This window comes from Spermophilus citellus (assembly GCF_964194105.1).
Source record: "Spermophilus citellus genome assembly, chromosome: 4".
Classification (NCBI taxonomy): Eukaryota; Metazoa; Chordata; class Mammalia; order Rodentia; family Sciuridae; genus Spermophilus; species Spermophilus citellus.
Window position 1 is genome coordinate 201,911,792 of NC_138185.1, and position 20,230 is coordinate 201,932,021.

The 20,230-nt window shown below is 40.4% G+C and overlaps 1 protein-coding gene across 6 annotated transcripts in view; it reads right to left on the bottom strand.

The window, feature by feature from the left end:
• Positions 1-20,230, bottom strand: part of TMED8 (transmembrane p24 trafficking protein family member 8) — a 50,042-nt gene that overhangs the window by 1,959 nt on the left and 27,853 nt on the right. For 2 of the 6 annotated variants that reach the window (XR_014021552.1, XM_081290624.1), the window contains exons 2-6: positions 17,221-17,284; positions 11,031-11,160; positions 8,906-9,047; positions 8,387-8,692; positions 6,847-6,975 (exon numbers count right to left, since the gene is read on the bottom strand). Coding sequence is in view for 5 of the 6 variants with exons in the window: in XM_081290624.1 (XP_081146750.1) it covers positions 6,847-6,975; positions 8,387-8,692; positions 8,906-9,047; positions 11,031-11,160; positions 17,221-17,284 (771 nt within the window). In the remaining variant the exon portion in view is untranslated. Of the gene's footprint in view, positions 1-46; positions 6,976-8,386; positions 8,693-8,905; positions 9,048-11,030; positions 11,161-17,220; positions 17,285-20,230 lie in introns of those variants that run through there. The other 4 variants (XM_081290625.1, XM_081290626.1, XM_081290627.1 and 1 more) reach the window with 4 other exon arrangements.

A 20,230-nucleotide genomic window follows, 5' to 3' on the forward strand; every position in this document is an offset into this window, starting at 1 on the left:
AGAGTTTGATGTAAATCAAGTAAAAACACAACTCAGATGTTCCAGGTGCACAGTGAAAAAGTTTATTTATGACAGATTTCAAAACTTGGAAGAGAAGACAAAGAAATGCACAAAAGCATCACAAAACAGTTACATAATATAAAAACACTGAGAACTGAGCTATTTAAAGAACCATAGCTCAGGATCATCACTGTATCACAGCAACACACTCAATGCCACAGGGTGATAAAATATGGTATTGTAAAAGAAAAACCTCTCAGCAGGACACAAGACTCAAATACAATTTGGTACAGAGTTCTTAACGTGGAAATTATAGGAAATATTGACAGCATTTCTCATGAGGGTGACATGTAAAACAAGTTGATAAATGATTAGTTAGGATACTTTTATATAAAAAAGACAAAACTGTGATACAGATTTCCTTCCAGACCCCTTTTGTAAAGTCAGCATCAGTGAATGATGTAGCACAGTACGGAAAGAACATCTTTGTGGTTGCCAATTGCTTAAATATTTATCAGGAAAACATGATTGCTTTTCAATCAACTGATAGATCTGAGTGATGGCACGAAAGCAAGACCTCCAGAAACGTGAGCTACATGCTGTGCAGCAGTGTTTTGGAAATCTTCAAGCACCTCCCTGCACTCCCATCATCCATTCCCAGTCTGCTTTCTTCCAGTCCATCACTCTGACTACACGCATTTGTAAATGCTTTCGTTTTTTTACAAAGCATCCCAGCGTTTCCTCTGGGAATTTCAAAACACTTCCCATTGTTATTAAGGAAATATGGATACACCAGAGTCATGGGTCATGGGATTGCTTTCTCCAGACTTGACTTGTTCTTTAACATAACTAAATGGAAATAACTCAGCTGGATTAAATAAAAGCTAATTCACTTATGGGACAATAATTTCAAAAAGGAACACAATAGTATTTTTAACAAGAGAATTTCTTAGTAAAATGTACTATTCAGGACATGAGAGAAGGAATTAAGATAATGATGTCCAGATGATTCCTGGCCTGAACCTAAGAATCAACAATGACAATCAATAACAAGGAGCATTACGGACGAGGCATTTCAACCCTGAGTGATGAGGAGAGTTCAGGAAGAGCCCCTTAAGTTGACAGTGAACTGTGGGCTCTTTGGCAATACTATGTACTATGATATTTCAACCCAAACTTCAGAATTCTTCATGAACCTGTATCAGAACTTTAGAAAATATGCTTTGTCCCTGAAAGTCATTTCACCTAATTTTTCATCCTCAAATAAGCCAAAACTATCTTCTTAAAATGATACAAAAAACTGAAATTTCATCAAGAAGCCTATGTGTCTAGTTCTAGGGCACCTTTTCATCATATCTTAGGATGAAAAAAAGCCATGACGGTATCTGTGGCACAAATGCCTTGGGCCTAGAAGAATTCAAGGTACATAAAACAGAAATCAGATGTGAGTTCAAACCAGTGGCCAGGACTACAGACAACGTCACAGCCAGTGTCTTGCCCTTGGACTTGGTTTGTGAGGAATGACAATTTATAAATGAGCCATACCATCTATACTACTGCAGTCTGTAGACTATTCATTGTATTTCCTCAGCTTGGAGATAAGGGATTCAAATAGGAGAGGTTCTATGTAACCTTCTTGGTTCAAGCAGGAACAATGAGACACTTCAGAGGGAGCAGTGATTCTGAAACCTGCTTAACAAAGTTTCTCTTTGGGTCACAAATTCTGCCCTAACCTCACCACCTAAATAATGGGATGTACTTGGGAATGCCCAGAAGTGCTAGATGGATTAGGCAGAGCTAAAGACAGCCACTGACACACACAGCCAAAGCAGTACTCGCCTGTCTCCTCCCATTCCCATAGAGATCACCAGAGGCAGAGCACTGGACCAGTGGAAAGCAAACACCCAGGTGTGAGTGATTTTCTTTTATACCAGGGATCAAACCCAGGGTCACTTAACCACTGAGCCACATCCCCAGCACTTCTTTTTTATGTTTTATTTTGAGTCAGGGTCTCACTAAATTATTGAGGTTAGTTTCAAATTTGCAATCCTCCTGGGATTACAGACGTGTGCCACCGCACCTGGTATCTTACGACTGATTTTCAATACTCATTCCCTACTTCCTCCCAAAGAAGCACATGCGGTAGCTCCCTGAGCACAATCACAATGAATACAAGGACTTGCTCTCTGTCAAACAGTCTTCACAAGCCTACCTCCTAAAACAGCAACGGAGTTACCTTCCTTCCTTCCACCAGACAGGTTCGCTTTCTATCTTCAACCACCTTGACTCTGCAGGGGTGGTAGGCTTCTTTATTGTGACAAATTTTGGTTTCTAGGCATTCTTCACTTTGGGCAATGTGGAAAGAAACTTAAAGAGGTTGCTGTGGATCTTTTAGCCCCAGGAAAAACTATTAAGTAGAAAGTTTAATGGGGGAAGAATGAGAGTAGCCTGCTGTACTAGGTACCCTGTGTCTGCCCATCCAACACAGGCTAACCATGCCCCTGTGGTCAGCCTGTGGGGGTCTATGTGTTACCCAAACCCCCTCCCGTAGTTCTAGGCTCATCTGTGATGTTGGTCAAATGACCATCCCCTTCTTGGCCATATTCAGACCACATCTGGAACTGACTCCTCTCAGCCTCTCTCTAATTCTACCATTTTTTCCATGGCACTAAATGCTTTTAAATCCCAAAGAACAGAGAGATGAAATGAATCCTCACGTCAGGATTACACTTAGCAGAGGAGACCTACTAGGTGGTCCTGTTGGAAAAGTCAGCAAATTGGGCTTGGGAATCCCCCAGAAAGCACAAGGAAACCAGGAAAGCTCCTGGCTTAGAGAATAATTCCAGTGAATGAAATGCAACTCAAACATTCAATGAAATGGGATAGGAGTAAAATCCCAGGATATATTCTATAGCTCTGCTCTCCCTCCTGTTTTATCCTGATAGCACTCCTTTTGATCAATTTAAAAGGCAGTTCTCAAGCCACACAAAACTGTTTACCTTGCACCCCTGCCACCCTCTGCTAGAACTAGTCTTTCATGTAAATACAGAGTCCCTCAGCTCCATACCTTACAACCACAGACTGAGGTTAAAGGCAACTCTTTGCAGAAAAGTGGTCTTTAAAAATAAAATATAAAAACACAGACTTTAGGGCTTGGGTTTCACCTAATTCTCTCAAAGAGGGAGAGAATTAGGTGGGGCTTATCAAAATACAAAATTTGTATACTGTGAATTTCACAATATATAATCCCATTGATTAATAAAAGGCAGCAAGCTTATGAATTTAACTCTTCTATATCCCTACTAAAACGAAATAATACTTTTTTAAAAAGTTCATTTTGCTTTCCTAAATAGATTAAAATATTTTAAAAAGCATACAAATCAATTAATTAAAAATTAAGCATAGTCTAATTTCAAGTTGCTACCTACTTTAGTGATAAAGGAGGATTGAGTTTGAATTTCAGAGTCCTGAGGGTGTATCATAAAGCAATAGAGATTAGAATCAAGTCTTTCCAGAGCAGCCTCCCAATTACCCTCACACTGAAATGCCAGTTAGAGGGAATGGTGGCAGAAATCATAGCCTGAGGGAAGGCAGAAAGACAGCATGAATTTTGAAAGATGAAAAAGAAAAAGAACCATTATTGTGAAGGCCACGTCTCAGGTAATCCATGTTGAATGAAACAGGTCTGCTAAAAACCAGGGGCACCCTGACACAGGAGAGCTGGTGCTCTCTATGCAGAGAACATTCTCTAACTGGATACTTGTCAAAAGCACAAAAAGTTAGAATCATCTTTATTTAAAATTAGCACTTTATGATTTTAAGATATACATGGCGTGTGTGTGTGTTTATATTTATTTTTTGTTTACTGAAATTTTTCATAGTAAAATGTTGGAAAAATCAACTTTAAATAGAACTTCCTTTCCAAATGCCCCATCTATCAACAAAGTAGGAAAATGAAACGGACTGAAGAAATTTTAGAACTCAACTACTCTGTGTGGAGAATTCCAAGATCTGCTCCACAGACTTTCTCCCAAACTGTTTGTTAATATTTACTTGAGCTCCGGAGAATAGAGTGAGAGTGACAGCCAGGGATCTTCATTTCACTGTTTGATAAACATGGATAAGGACAGCCTGAGGAAGTGGCCACCTTTTAGAATTTGCTGGGCTGTGGGTTCTCAAGTAATTTTACCTGTGCTTTAGTAAATAACTTTTGTCTCTAAAGTTCAATTATTCCAAAAATTTAATATGAGAATAGTAAATGTATTAGACTGTGAGATTATCTTCTTTTAGCTATTTGTGCTAATGAAACCAAGAAACACTATGGAGGAAAAAACAGTAAGGAATGCCCAGGACTTCAAAATGACCAGACAATAGCAGGCACATAGAGGTGATGAAAACTAGTCCCTCGGGGTTCCCTGATACAACAGAACCAGGATTCCAAAGAAAATAAGCAAAGAGACTCTCGTGACAAAAATAAAAAAATAAATGGTGCATGTTATCCCTGGGAGCTTGCTACCTGTGACCTGATAGCTCCATATTGAGATAAAGTCATAGGTTGATAATTATCAGGAAAAAATAAGCAAGGCTTTCAACGACTGAAAAACAGCTCAGTAGAAAATTATTTTACAAAGACCATATTTGATTAGCTAAGGCATGATTCAACTTCATGATGAAAGAGTGGCCACAAAGCTATGTAAGGAATGACCCATGACATATTTGCTCTCCACTGCCCAAACAGTCACTAAAATAATTTCTTACAAGATATATAAATGTTGGTCAGTGTGATCCTCTACAAAACACATTTGCAGTGATACAATAATGGAGGTATGATGCCACTCAAGAGAACGGAATGCCATGGCAATCCACAACACCCTATCCTACTTTCGCTTTGCTCCCAGGAGAACAGAGGCTTAGGACTCATGGTCCTTTGTTCCTGACATAGACACTACTACAGACCTACTGGGAGAAGTCTTGCTGTTCAAGTGACCACTCCTGTAGGAGGATAGGCTTGGGGTGAGGAACCCACACAACAAAGGAATGAGCCAAAGAAAACATCATGAAAAGGTGTCAGAGGAGGCAAAGGACTTTGAAATCCTGGAATCACAGTGATTGGCTAGTCATTGATTGGCTAGTCAATTCCTCTGCACTCAATTCCCAGAGAACAAGTAGGCTCCCTCGCCATTTAGAACTCCTCACAGGAGTGCTGGACTGCACCTACACGTGGGGCAGGCTGCAGTCATCCATCTCTGAAGGGGCAGACGCCTCCCAGAGCATCACAGGACTGACCTGTAGGAATGAACATAGTCACCTCCCAAATTCTCCTACAATCATTTTTAACTCTATAGAAGAGGTGGCCTCAGTGGCTCAGAGCAGATGGGAAAGCCTTCTGAGAAACAGAAGAAACTGTTTCAAAGGCAAAAATGAAATGTGCTTAAAAAATAAATAAATAAATAAATCTAATTATTCAAAATTCAACGGGAGTAACAGACTTCACACAGGAACAAGAAACAAAGAAGAACAGATGACTGCTGGAGTCCTGGCCTCACCCTGTTCTCCTTCTTCCCCAGAGGCCCTGGCACCCGGGGGCTGCCCGCTGCAGCACCATAGCACTCTGGCATTCGTAGGCCTCGGGTGAACAGAGTGAGGAAGGCTGTCACCAGGTGCAAGCTTTGGTCAGGTAAAGAACATGTACAATCAGCAGCAGTCCCTTTCCTAAGAGACTTCGAACACCAAAAGCTTTTAGCCCTCAATACAAAAAACCCTAAATCCAGAAACTTTGAAAATCTGATTGGGTTTCACTGCATTTAATTCCAAACCAAACAAACAAACAAACAAATGTGGTGGGGGAATCTGGAGTGTTTTTTTTTTTCTTTTTTAAACCTCTCTCTGATGATATCCCTCTTTCTTGGATTAAATTTTTTAAAAATTGAGTAACACTAGAAATTCAAAGGTGGATTCCAAGATCAATTCAGTATCTAATTTCCACCCTTTCTGCATCAACTGCTAGTGGCCTTGGTAAGGGAAAGTAGCTCTTAGAACAGAAAGTGATAGAGCCCATTTTTCCTCCCAGAAGATCTTAGGTTACACTGATCATTACTTTAGATTGCATGAAAGTTCTTGCTGTATGGCAAAAACACAGACTTAGGAAAGAGAAAAAAGGAGGGGTCTAGCCATCAGGAATAATAGTACCCCTCCAAGGCAGTGAGGTCTCGCAGCCTGTGCTAGAGAACAAGAATACCCAGCAGGCAGGAATATGGCAGTGGTGAGAGGATGGACAGAGCTTTCTCTGTCCAAGACACTGGGCTCCTTCATGGGCAATGTGCTTTTCCCTCTTCTGGCACCTTAAAAAGTAAAAAGGGTGGGTGCCACTGAACACATTGGCATATAGGCTCTCAAGAGGAGCAAGCAGCAACCTGACTGATAAACCTTGTACCAACACCAATCTATTTGTAAAAGACATTCATCCTACTTCCTTTGAGGCTTTTGCCTGATAGGTGCCTTCAAAGAGGGATTTGCTGGCATCTGAAGCAACAAGAGCATGAGTCAGGGACTACAGAACAGGGGACTACACCACCACCTGCAGAAGCCAAGAAGGGGAAAAAGCTACACGGGGTCAACAGTCAGGCATGCCAGGCAGGACGTGAGGCTCAGGAGCCTCCCGCGGAACTTTCAGCTCTTGTCTATCTAAAACAAGAGGCTCCGGCTGGCAGCCTGTGTCAGCCAGCAAATACAGCCTGCCCTCTGTCTCACCAGTCCTTCAGCTAGTATAGTAGATGTGGAAGTAGAGGGTCTTGTTGCGTAGCAGAGAGTAGGAGTTGTCAAACTTGAGCAGGTAGATACCCTCACCAGGGTAGTCATGGCTGCCAGCCTGCACATCTCGGTGGCTGTCCCGCCGGTACACAGGCATGACTTCCCCATAGCGACCCCGTAGGGAACTCCTGGAACCTCTCTCCACATCTCCCACTGGGACAGGTTCTGCAGAAGCAAACAGCAGTATTTGGATATGAGTTCAGAGATGAACACATCCTACTGGATGGTGAGATGATGAGCCAGGTAACCTGATGATTTCAGTGAGAAGGGGAGGTGCCTTTGGCTTCCTATTATAGGGAACTGAAAAATGGTGATTTTTTTTTTTTTTTTGGTCAAAACAGTGACTACTGAGTGACACTGGCATTTAGTGCTCCAGGGTGCAGGAGTGCTAAAGTCAGGCTACCTCTATAACAAAGTAGTGACCCATCCCAAATGCCAATGTCTACACTGAGAAACAGTGAGTTAGCCTGATGAGCTCCAAACGTGTCTGGGTATTTCTGGGGGGTAGAATGACATATTTAGATGGGAATATCAAGAAATTCTTTCATTCAGTAGGTGAAAGGACTAGCCTACATGAGTAGGAAATGCAGATAAACATGTTGTACAGAGAGACCCCAAAACTTCCACTTGGTTTCCTAAAAAGCGGCAAATAAGACATAAGGTTCTTCTCTAAATACCTGTAGATTTCCTTACAGATGCAAAGAAGGAAGCTAAGGAACTGATTTTAAGATTCTATAAAAAACTACAAAAAACAGCTAAAGCTTAGAATCTACTCTTAGATTACCTCCCCCCTCAAAATATCTCAGGGCCATCGTGAGTAAACACTACAAGTAACAGCTAGAATGGAGCAGAGACTACTTTTTTCTTTTTCTTCTTCTTCTTGTACACGGTACTGGGGATTGAATCCAAGGGCACTCTACCAGTGAGCTACACACTAGCCCTTTTTATTTATTTTATTTTGAGACATGGTCTCACTAAGTTGTCCAGGCTAACCTTGAACTCCCAGCTTTCTGAGTAGCTGGGATTACAGGTGTGCAGCACCACACCCAGCTCAGATACTACTTTTAAACTGCTCTAGCCATGAAGTGAGCAGTCAGACAGCTAAGACAGTTTGCATGGAAGAAAAAAAGGGTACATTTAGCAAATTCACTCAGTTTGGCTCCATGTTAAGAATAAATAGCCCTAAAATAAGAGAGAAATGCAACATAACTTCAGGTTTCCATGTGATGTGAAAAACCCAGCTTCTACATACAGAAGCAGTGACTCCTCTCTCTCTGCTCCAACCCTATAGCCACCCCCAGAAAAAAGGTTGAGGAAACAATTAGGTACTGATTAAAAGGAAAGAAAATTTCAGCTGATGCATCAATACCAACCCTACTGGAATGTTCTCTGAGGGTCTGACTTTGGCCCCGCACCTTTTAACTTTAGCTTGTGATGCTGGATTCTGTGCCCACAGTGCTGCTGGATCCCTTCACACCTGCATTCTAAGGAAGACTGCTACAACCCAAGAAGTAGTCACTAGAAGTCAGGCTAAGGTAGAAATGAAAACTGCCAATTATGTTAAAATTAAATTTACCTTCAATTTCCTCCTCCTCTTCTTCTTCTTCATCCTCTTCCTCACTGGAATCACTGACCTGCACAGTTATATCAGTGCTGGTTACAGGGGTCCAGTCAAAATAAACTCCAAAGCCAATGTCATAGTCATCAGTTGCAAACTCCCAGCAGACACGCTTCCACTCTGGATGAGTGGGTACCCGGATGGTCACCACCTCACCCCGTTTCACCACCAGACGGCTGTTCTTCTCTTTGCCCAGCTTGCTTTTGAATTCCTTCACCTTGGCAAAGGTCCAGATGCATGGAGGAGCCATCAGAGGTGGGGAAACTGAAAGGACAGGAAGTGTGCTATTGGAAAACTGTGGAGAAATGGTCCCACACCCAGCATTTTGCTTAGGGAGGGTTGCCACAAAGACATTCTTGCTATTGGCTTCTCTCACTTCTTTTCATAAGTAATTTTCTTCCCTTCCATCTGCCTACCTTTCTTTACATGTCTATTAGAAATTTAAAAAAACATTTTCTGTATTTCTAGAGGTCTTACCTCTCCTGTGGTCCCCCAGAAGATCTGCAGATTCCAAATCAGCTGAAAGAACATCAATAGCTCCTGTATGCTCAGACTGGATCATAACAATGTCTCCAGACCTTTGTGGAACTCTGTACTTGGCCATCTGCACATCAGAACTCTGGTTAAAGGACACACTGAAGTGGCAGATTCCAATTAACCTCTTTCTAAATGAAAGTGAGCCCCCCTCCCCTATTTCTCCCAGTACCCCAATTTGAAGCTTAACATGCTATTCAATATTCCTTTTTTTTCCAAGTACAAGTTGCTAATAAATTCTTCTTTTTCTAATTTTTTTGTAAGTATGAGTAATTGAACCCAGGAGTCACACGTGCTAGGCAAGTGCTCTACCACTGAGTTATATCCCCAGTCCTTTTATTCTATGTTTTTATTTTGATACGGGGCCTCGAAAGGTTGCCCAGGCTAACCCAGAGCTTGCCATCCTCCTGCCTCAGCCTCCCAAGTAGCTGGGATAGACACCACACCATGCTAAATTCTACTTTAAAAGAAAAATGTTCCCTGGGTTAAAGATTCTTTCTTGTTCTTTCCTACCTTTTGCAATTTTACAGAAGTCTTTTTGCTCCATACCCTTTCACAATCCTTCCCCACAAACATCCTCTCAGCTTGCTCCTGCCTTTGGCATCCAGTGTTCTGGGCCATGCCTGGTCTCACCTTAGCCTGCATAGCACTGTCTGTGGCTTCTCTCATGCCAGTGCTCCCATCATCTAGCTCAACTCCCACTCTGCCACACAGCCTCTGGCTACAAGATTTACTTCTACACTGAGGCTATGTCCCACTCAACGGTTACTTCTATATGACTATCAGCCAGTTCAACAAAATGCTGCATAGAGAAACTGATTTCCAGTCTCAGTCTGTTCCCCCTCCCTCTCATTTTCACTCTCCCTCTCTTTTCTTCTTCCCTCCCTCTCCTTCATCTACACCTCAAGCTCTCACCCTCAACATTACTATGTTCTATAAACAATTTCATCTTAGAGCAGCCCCAGGATTTGCATTTGAAGAATGCACTTGCTGCCTGATACCTGACATGTATGGACGAATACAAATGGCACTTGATACCCAAAGCCCTCGATAACCCATACAGTAGCCTACTATCTCTCTATGCTGGGTTTCCCTTCAAATCACTCAGACTGTTTCATGGTATTATGCCTTATTTCCTTCTCCAGCTGGGACACACCTACTGAAATCTACACCTACTGCCCACTGGGGAAAGTGCAGCAGCGAGTCAGCAATACAGTTAGGAGGCTGGAATTGTATTTGTGAGAAACAAATAAATCAAGTTTACGGTGCATCCAGGCTAGGTTTTCACAGTATCTGTTTTGGCAGAATAAGCAATCCAGTTATTATCTCCATTGCTAGATGAAGTGAATCAGACTTTGACTAGTGTGCTAAAGGAATCCTTCCTTTTCCAAAAGGTTGAACAACAGATTTCATTTGCAACTCATTTAGCTGCATAGCCATAGCCTCAGTTTCCTCATTTGGTAAAGGGGGTCACAATGGTATCCATCTTGCAAGGCTGTTCTCAGAATAAATAGTGTTATAGATAAAAAAAACTTATGTAAACTATAAAGCATTATACAAATGTTATTATAATGCTTGCTGTTTTTATTAAATAGTGATTGTTATTATAATATCTATGCTAATAATAATACATACAATCCCTACCATCCATATCTCTATGGCAAGAAGACCTCTGTGGCAAGAGGACCACTGCTTATCAACACCACTTTTATAGAATCTTTACCATAAATACTAAGTAAAACTTCCACAGAAAAGTGAAACTAAAATAGTCCAATGCCAAGGTCCTTCACATCAAGAGGATTTTAGAGAACACTGAACACTTAACATTTCTTCCAAAACTTCAGTTTTTGAAAAGGTACCTATTATGTGCTAATAGAATAACAGGACCTGTGCGAGATACAGATAATCATTCACAAAACAATTAAGAATGAAATGCTATAAAGGGAACAAAGAGAGAATTCTGGAAGCAAGGTCACTATGGTTTCTAACTCCAACCCTTCCATTATGTATCTAAATTTTAGTGCCCCAAACTCCTCTGTATGAGAGCGAGCCAGAATATGCTCCCTACCTGGTTGCGGACGTGGGCCTGGTCTGCAGGCAGCAAATGCTGTTCCACCAAAGCTGGAGCCTTGGAGGGATTGGTTGCTCCCTGCAGATCTTCTGTGGCATCCTTACTCACTGGACATACCATCTGTGGCCTCCCAGAAGAAGAGAGCATGTCAATTCAAGGGCTCTTCAGAAAGGCACAACAGTCTTGGAGAAACTCTAGAATAAAACAGGGTTCAAAGGACACCCCACCTCCACTCTCTGCCTTCTGCATTTAGGTCCATTGTCACTTCAGCTCCCCGCTGCCAGGGGCTGAACTGGCCCACAGTAAGGCATTGACCACGAGTGGGCACATGGACTGACAAAGCTAGGTCCCAGGCTCTGAGAACCATAGAAAACAGCTCTGTCATCTGACATGGATTTCCAGTCTGATTTTCTTTGTTGGTGTTATTTCTATTATTTATTTTAACAGACAAATAAAAATTGTACATATTTATGTGTAAAATATTATACACACACACACACACACACACTGTGGAATGATCAAATGAGGCTAATTAATACACCCATCACCTCACATAATTTTTTTTGTGTGAAAACATTTAAAATCTATTAGCAATTTTTAAGTATAAAAAATTATTATTAACCATAGTCACCACAGTATGCAAAGATCTCCAGGACTTACTCCCCCCATCTCACTGAAGCCTTGAACCCTTTGACGAGCCCCTCCCCATTCTATCCTATGCCCTGACCTGTGCATAACCACCATCCTACTCTCCGCTTTCATGAGTCTGACTATTCCTCACTCTGGGACGTACTCCACACGATTTCAACAGATAGACTCTGAGTTTGGTTCTATACAGTCACCAGAAGGAAGCAAGGGGTGGGAGGCCTGCCTAAGTCAGAGGCTGATGAACAGCAATGCCAGATGATCTGCAAGGCCGTCCCTCTCCACAGTTACCTCAGGGGCAAAGTCTTTCAGCAGCTCCATTTCATACCCAGGATATCCCAGTTCACTGCCAGAGGCAATTGCTTTTTTTTTTTTTGCTAGGGATCAAACCCAGTGCCTCCTGCATAACCAGCAACTACTCTCCCATGAAGCTGCATCCCATTCTTTCCTTTTAAGCCCAATAATCAACTATCCTAATGACGGAAAACACAGCTATGTGAATAATTGATTTTGAAGAGGCAAAGGAATGATTCATGCGTCCCTCCATTTCTCTGGCTTCAGAGAGACTAGAAAATGAATTAAGTATCAGGGCTGGAGCACAATACCCCAGGTCTTTTGAAAATATGTTGCCAATAAAAAGTGACATGGCAGGTTGGGGTGTGACTCAGTGGTAGAGTGCTCGCCTAGCATGCATGAAGCACTGGGTTCAATCCTCAGCACCACATAAAAATAAAATAAAGATATTGTGTCCACCTAAAACTAAAATATAAATTTTTTTCAAACTGACATGGCTTTTTAGAGCAACAGTTATTAAGGATAGTTTGGGGATTCCTGCGGTCCTTAGGACCCTTCACGGAGTCTGTAAAATCAAATACAACTAAAATCTGTGTTTTCATACTAATAATAAAATATTATTTCCTTTTAACTCTTACTGTCAAGAGTGGGCAGTGGAATTTTCCAGAGACATCTGACATTGCAACTTGAAGCAGAGATGAGAATCTAATTGGGCTTTTATTAATCCAGGCATTAAAGAGATTTACAATGTCTACATTACTGTTACTTTGGAAATTAGCTGCTTTTCTTTTAAAACGTGTTATTTAAACTAATACATATAAAGTTAAAAACTTTGTTGTTTTTAAGTGAATGAATAACTATTTTCTAATTTTTCATTTTAATTTCTAATATAGTAAATATTGATAGATAAAACTTGTCAGGTCGATGAAGGTGACTTAGGAACAAAGCACCGGGCAGCCCGCAGGTGAAAGAAACACCCATCAGGCACTGAGGGAACCGCAGGGTCTCCTGGCCAACCCTGGATCTCAGCCAGTTCTCCCCACCAACTCCAGTGGGACAAGGGACTCTAAGAGCCCCTTTTCCTGTCCCAAGCCCTCCCTTCCTGCCCTAAGCCCCATCAAATTCCAGTCCTGTGGATCCCCTAGGCGGTTTCTCCGCAGACCCTCTTATCCACTCTGTGGGTCTGACAGAGTTCCGCCCAGGAGTAGGATCTCAATAAATCCTCATAAGAGGCTTTTTAAATCTGCCTCCTTTTGGTCACCACCATGGCCTGACCTTACAAAACTCACATAAAAAAAAGTTCTTTGGGAGCCACAATAATATTTTAAAGTGTAAATATTTGATGCCCTATTTTAGGGCATCATTTCTTTATTTCTTCTTTTCTCCTTTGTTAATGTAAACAAGAAAAGTAATTCTTAGTTTATAAATTATCTCTTCTTCAGATAAACAGAGCCATCTTTTGGATTATCCAAGGCCTTCCACCTATATCAGAGCAATCAAGAGAATCAGGCTTGCTTGAGTGATCCAGTGTAAGTTTTAAATTGGTCTGTGAGTTTATTTTAATACTTTTTAAAATACTTTTAATTAAACCCAGTAAACTTTTAGTCTGTTTCTGCTTCTTCTGTCCCCTCTTCTAGAAGGCAAGCCTAATGTCAGGGTCTGGGCCTCCTTCCTTCTGAATGCACAGCATGTAAAAGCAAGCCCCGCCCCCGAGCACGCTCACCTCATCTCCTAGAATCCCTAGTTTGTAGAAGGTTACTCCAGCCACTGCAGCCTCTGAATCTTTGATGCTCCTCAGTCACATCCAACACTCTCTTACTCCTCTCCACTCCTGCTGTATCCTCTGCCTGCAGTAGTCTTCCTCTAGCTCACTTATGGCTGCCTTCTTCCTTCAGCTTTCTGCACCACTATTCCATTCCATGAGGTTCCCTAGATATAGGGTGTGAAATGGCTCTTCCTTCCCTGACCCTTTCACTCTTCATACCCTTACCCTGATTCATGTTTCTTCACTTAGTACTGCCTGACATACTATGTAACATATTTTATTGATTGCAAGATACACATTAGTTTATTGTGTAAATATTTTGTTAATATTTATTTTTTAGTTGTAGTTGGACACAATATCTTTATTTTATTTATTTATTTTTATCTAGTGCTGAGGATCGAGCCCAGGGCCTTGCACGTGCTAGGTGAGCACTCTACAGCTGAGCCACAACCCCATCCCTCAGTTTTTGGGTTTTAACAGAACTGAAATATAGGATCTCTTAAAAACTGATGATGTCTTAAAAGTGCCATAGGTCTAGACTAACACTGAGTTCTCCCACAGGAGGGCTGTGTGTGCTTCTCCCAGTGCAGGAACGTTACCAGCCTGAGACACCCTGAAATTAAGTTCTGTTTAAGGATTTTGTTTATACCACATGAGCAGAGTGAATTAGACAACAAACTGATGACTACGATTTGTGGTTCATATTCTCAGGGAAGGTATTTTTCCTCCCCTTAAACAGTGCCAAGTTTGAGACATTCATATTTTCTTGCTGAGCTTTTCTGTGTCTCTATCTTTTAATTGAAGATGCAGGCTGTTGGTGTCCCTATTAGACTCTCTTTCTTGGTGGTACATCAGATAACAGCACATCTTACAGGTGAGATGACGACTCAGATTCTATGAAGCATGCTACATATTTGTTTTCTGTCTGCCTCCCCCACTACAGTATAAGATCTGTGAAACCAGTGACTTGGACTGTTTTATTCATTTGTAGTACCTTCAATACCAAGTATATAGTAGATGCTCAACAAATATTTAGTGAATGAATAAATAGTACACAACCCAAAATATTTGTTGAATTAATAAATGAATATGCTAGCTGGGCACAGTGGTGCATGCCTGTAATCCCCATGGCAGGAGGTGGCTGAGGCTGAGGCAGGAGAATTGCTGAGGTCAAAGCCAGCCTCAGCAACTCAGTGAGGCCCTAAGCAACTCGTTGAGATCCTGTCTATAAAACACAAAAAACGAGCTGGGAATGTGGCTCAATGGTTGAGTGCCGGTGGGTACAATCCTTGGTATGAAAAAAAATAAAAAATAAATTAATTAATATGCTAATTTTAACTTGGGAACAAAAAAGGAATTCTGGATCATATTACCATTTATAATATGGGATGGGGGGACTACATGAGTCAATCTGAATCATTTCCTTGATCTTTTTTTTTTTAATTTTTAATATTTATTTTTCAGTTTTCGGCGGACACAACATCTTTGTTTGTATGTGGTGCTGAGGATGGAACCCGGGTCACACGCATGCCAGGCGAGCGCACTACCGCTTGAGCCATATCCCCAGCCCCATTTCCTTGATCTTACTGTGGCACTAAAATTGAGTGTCAGGCTGGGGGTACAGCTCAATGGTAGAGGGCTTGCTAGCATGTGCAAGGCCCTGTGTTCAATTCCCAGGATCGCAAAAATAAAATAAAACCAAGTCTTTGCCTTTGAATATGTTATTTTGAACATATGGTTCTACTTATAAATTTTTTTAAAACTGGACATGCAACAGCCACATAAATTTATGTTCACATTAGCATTTTATGTCCTGGAGGATTACTGAAGGGTATTTTGGGAAAGAAAAATTGCAAATCACTTGATGGTGGTGATAAGTCACGTAGAGGAAAAATCTCCAAGTTAATTTAAGCTTTTTGGTTTGTGCTGAACTGGAACAGGGAGGACAGCCCAAAGGGTGGGGAGAGCCTGGCCAGCCTCACTAAAACGACAGAGAGTTTTGTTGTTTCCATTTCCTGTAGACACAAAATACAAGCACTAAGCTTCCAGCATCAGACCTGCTGGATTTTTTTCTTGACTCCCAAGATTTTAAATTAAATTTCCTTTGGTCTAAGAATGTTCTGTTTCTACTTCAAAAAATATATTTATTTTTAGGAGGATAAAACCATTCTGTGCCAAAAGAGCCTTCAAATCAACATATGCAAAAAAGGAACAGAGGCAGGAAGATAGAAAGGAGTGGGGGGGGGGGGCTTGATGAGAATGTGAACTGTCTCACATAACCAAAGCCTGGAGGAAGGTTGTTATATACAATAATTTAGCAGCTCTAAGCACAGAACTCAAAACCTCTATTCCTGGGACTGGGGTTGTGGCTCAGTGGTAGAGCACTCGCCTCGCACGTGTGAAGCACTGGGTTCAATCCTCAGCACCACATAAAAATAAATAAACAAAATAAAGGTATTGTCCATCTACAACTAAAAAGAAAATATATACATATATACATATATAAAACCCTCTATTCCTGGTATGAGGATAAGCTATAGTTATGGAAACTTGGGCAAATTATTGAACTCACTGTTTCACTTCTTCATCTTAAAAAAAAAAAGTAGTTATTTATTTCATTAGGGTTGAAGATTAAATGAGATAATACACTTTAACACCTGGTATAATATTTAGCAAATAGGAATATTTGATATTTTGATATTATCATTACTATTATTATCATTATTACAGATAAATGTTTAATAAAGTATGAGTATTATTATCACCAACTATATTATAATATTAACCAAATTATTTCATACACAAAAAAAGAAAAAACTTATAAATATAACTCAAAAAGTTAAGAGATTTTTTAAATGCCTTTTGTGTGGGGCATGGACACCACAGATTTTAAATAACATACCATGAAAGTATCAATTGGACTACAATATCTACTAGCTCTGTGTTCATCAATTATTAGAGTCACTAATTACTCCATTCATGTTTGGTTTTCTCTCATTCTAGACTTCAGAATTCTGCTATACACTCTGATATCAGTGATGGTGGGTAAATGTGACGGACAGGGAAGGAAATTATAACCTACAGTAACCTAGAGGTTATCATAATGGTTTAATTTGAAAATTACATGACAAAAAAATCGCCTTTAATTGTCTGTGTACACACACACATAGTTTAGGTTAAAAAAAAAAATACACTCTCTCACAAGTCCACCTGGAGTCTATTTCAAGTGTTTTCACGCTTGAATAAAGTCTTCAGGAGCAGATTAACAACAACATGACACTAGATTATTTGTTGGTTTTATTCTATGAGAGTAAAAGAAAAATTTATAATAGATCTGACATTGTCCCCAGGCCCATTTAAGGCTGATTAATTACTTGTCATCCCTCTTAAACTGCTGTCTGCTTCTTTCACCAATTCACCAATTTATTCTCAGAAGATAAAACTTCTGAATGCACTTTAACCAAAACAGTTTTTTTCCCCTACCTGTGGGGCGAGGGATGGGGTGCTAGATCAGAGGTGGCCTTGGTGATTTCTAGATCTTCATTCTCTAGAAAATAATGGAAACAAAGAATCAATATCTGAGAGGGAACCCAATCATAATTACCTGTAACTTAAAAAAATACTAGCAGTTTCAACCAAAAATATTTTGGGCATAAACTTTATATTCTGAGTCCCAGAACAAAAATGACTCAAGACATCACATCAAAGTATTCTCAAATCATCAAAACCCATTCATAAAAAAAGATAAGTCATTTTGCAAAACAAGTCCCCACAAAACTAATCCTAATTCAAGAATCATAATTCTCATAAAGTAGGCAGAACACAGAAGGCAGACTGGAATGTACAATGAAATGAACTGAATTCAGTGTCAAATTACAGAGTGTCACTTCTACATTCAATAAGCTCAGGTTACTGTATCCAATGTCAAGTAAAGGACTTTTGTGATTTAATTCATTTATTCATTCACCCATGATTTCTTGAATGAGTAGGTACCCTCAATAAATATACAAGTGAGGGCTAGGGATATAGCTCAGTTGGTAGCATGCTTGCCTCATATACACAAGGTCCCGGGTTCAAACCTCAGCATCATTAAAAAAAAAAAAAAAGGAAGGAAGGAAGGAAGGAAGGAAGGAAGGAAGGAAGGAAAGGAGGGAGGGAGGGAGGAAAGGAGGGAGGGAGGGAGGGAGGGAGGGAGGGAGGGAGGGAGGGAGGGAAGGAAGGAAGGAAGGAAGGAAGGAGTGAAATGCATAATGAGGGTCATGCTCCCAAGCTCTGGACAAGCTTGGTGTTACTGTTGCCATCTTGCAGGTAAGAAAACTAAGGGGGAGAGACTGTGCTCTTAAACATCAAGTGTTACTTAGTTTTGTGGTTTACTTGTTCAGCCTTTCCCTGTACACTCAGATAAAATCTGGTTTTCTACATTTAGATAGCCATTAGATCAGTGCCCTCTGGTTAAGACAGAAAGAAACTGAAGCCCCAAGTCCACTTTCTAATACAAAAATGAAATGTTTTTGATTTGGGTGGTACGGGGGATCAAACCAGGGACATTCTGCCACTGAACTACATCCCTAGCATTTTTTTTTTTTTTTTGAGACACAGTCTCACTAAGTTGTCCAGGCTGGCCTTGAACTTGCAACCTTCCTGCCTCAGCCTCCTGAGTACAGGATTACAGGTGTGTGCCACTGTGCCCAATTAAAATAAAACTTAATGAGGTAAACCTCAAACACTGAGAATGTCACAAAAGTGAAAATGACAGGCAAATACTTGTGATCCAACCTTAATCTAGTCTCTATTTCTTGTACACAAATAGCCCTATATTTCTTTCTTGTCGATTTAAGTCTCGAGGGTAGAAACATCTTGAGCTCAGGCTATCCCATTTTCCTCTCAACTAAAGAACTGATTCTAAGATGCTTGTCAGCTATTCCCCAGTTTCTGCCACTCTGTGAACAGACCCAATTCCCTGAGGGATAATGAGAATAGAAAGTTCTTCCCTATGCTGACTTAAGTGAAAACTGCTTCCTAATAAATTTACTCTGTAATCACTCCTCCCCACAACACCCTTTCAAAATATTTGTAGTCTGCCGTCACACTTCCCATAGGTTCCTTCTACCGGGGCTGGCCATCTCCACATCACGAGGCCTCTACTATGCAGGTCCTGTTTCATTGCTCCACTTCATTTGTTCCACTCAAAGTAAGGAGTTAAAACAAACAGCCATTTCAGATGTGCTCTAACCCATGCAGGGTACACCAGCAATAACCTCTTACTAAGGACACAATATTTTTTGGTATAACACCCCATCCAAGCACTAGATTTTTTTTTTTAAAGAGAGAGTGAGAGAGGAGAGAGAGAGAGAGAGAGAGAGAGAGAGAGAGAGAGAGAGAATTTTTTTTTAATATTTATTTTTAGTTCTCGGCGGACACAACATCTTTGTTGGTATGTGGTGCTGAGGATCGAACCCAGGCCGCACGCATGCCAGGCGAGCGCGCTACCGCTTGAGCCACATCCCCAGCCCAGCACTAGATTTTTTTAACTGCTAATTTACTCTGTTGGCCTAAATAAGTCAATCAAAGTTTCAGGGTTTCTAAAATCAACTTTTTCAAGCCCACTCCAACTTATGTTCTATTTTTGAGATACACTTTTGGAAAATAACTGACTTATTAACTTAAATTCAGAACTTTACATACCCATCTTATTTATTTCAAATTAAATTTTTGAAATTATACCCATAATGCTTTGTTCATTGTATAACAAATTAAATATTGATTAAAAAAATTTTGCATCTGCCCTTCAAACTTTGTCCTTTAAAAAACTTTTTAAATATACAAGTAATCCAAAATTCACAATAGAAAAATCAGGAAATACTGATAAACAAAACAGCCACAGAAACACCAATAACCATAACTCCACTAACCAAAGATAGCTACTATTAACAATTTGATGTATATCCTTTCAAAAATTTATTTACATATTTATACATATAAACACATAGGTAACAGTTGGCATTATGTATGTATATGTGTGTGTGTGTGTGTGTATGTGTGTATATATATATATATATATAGAGAGAGAGAGAGAGAGAAAGAGAGAGACGTTTTTTATGAAAAATTTTCAGGGACAGTAAAAAATAAGGGCTATCTCATCGTTTTAAACAGCTGCACCTTCCACCTACTAGTTTTGGCAATCAATCATGATCACTGTCTAAAACTGATAGATAATTTCATTAGAATCTGGAAAACTGTTTTTTCAATTCTAGCAAGCACTTATTTATTGTAATTCTTATATTAAAAAATAAACTTCTCCTCATCAACTATTTGGCTGTTATAAAATACTCATAAAAGAAAAGTAGGATGAAGAATTGATTCTAGGAGCCAGGCACAGTGGTAAATGCCTATAATCCCAACAGCTTAGGAGGCTGAGGCAGGATGATGGCAAGTTTGAGGCCAGCCTCAGCAACTTAGCAAGGCCCTAAGCAACTCAGTGACAGACCCTGTC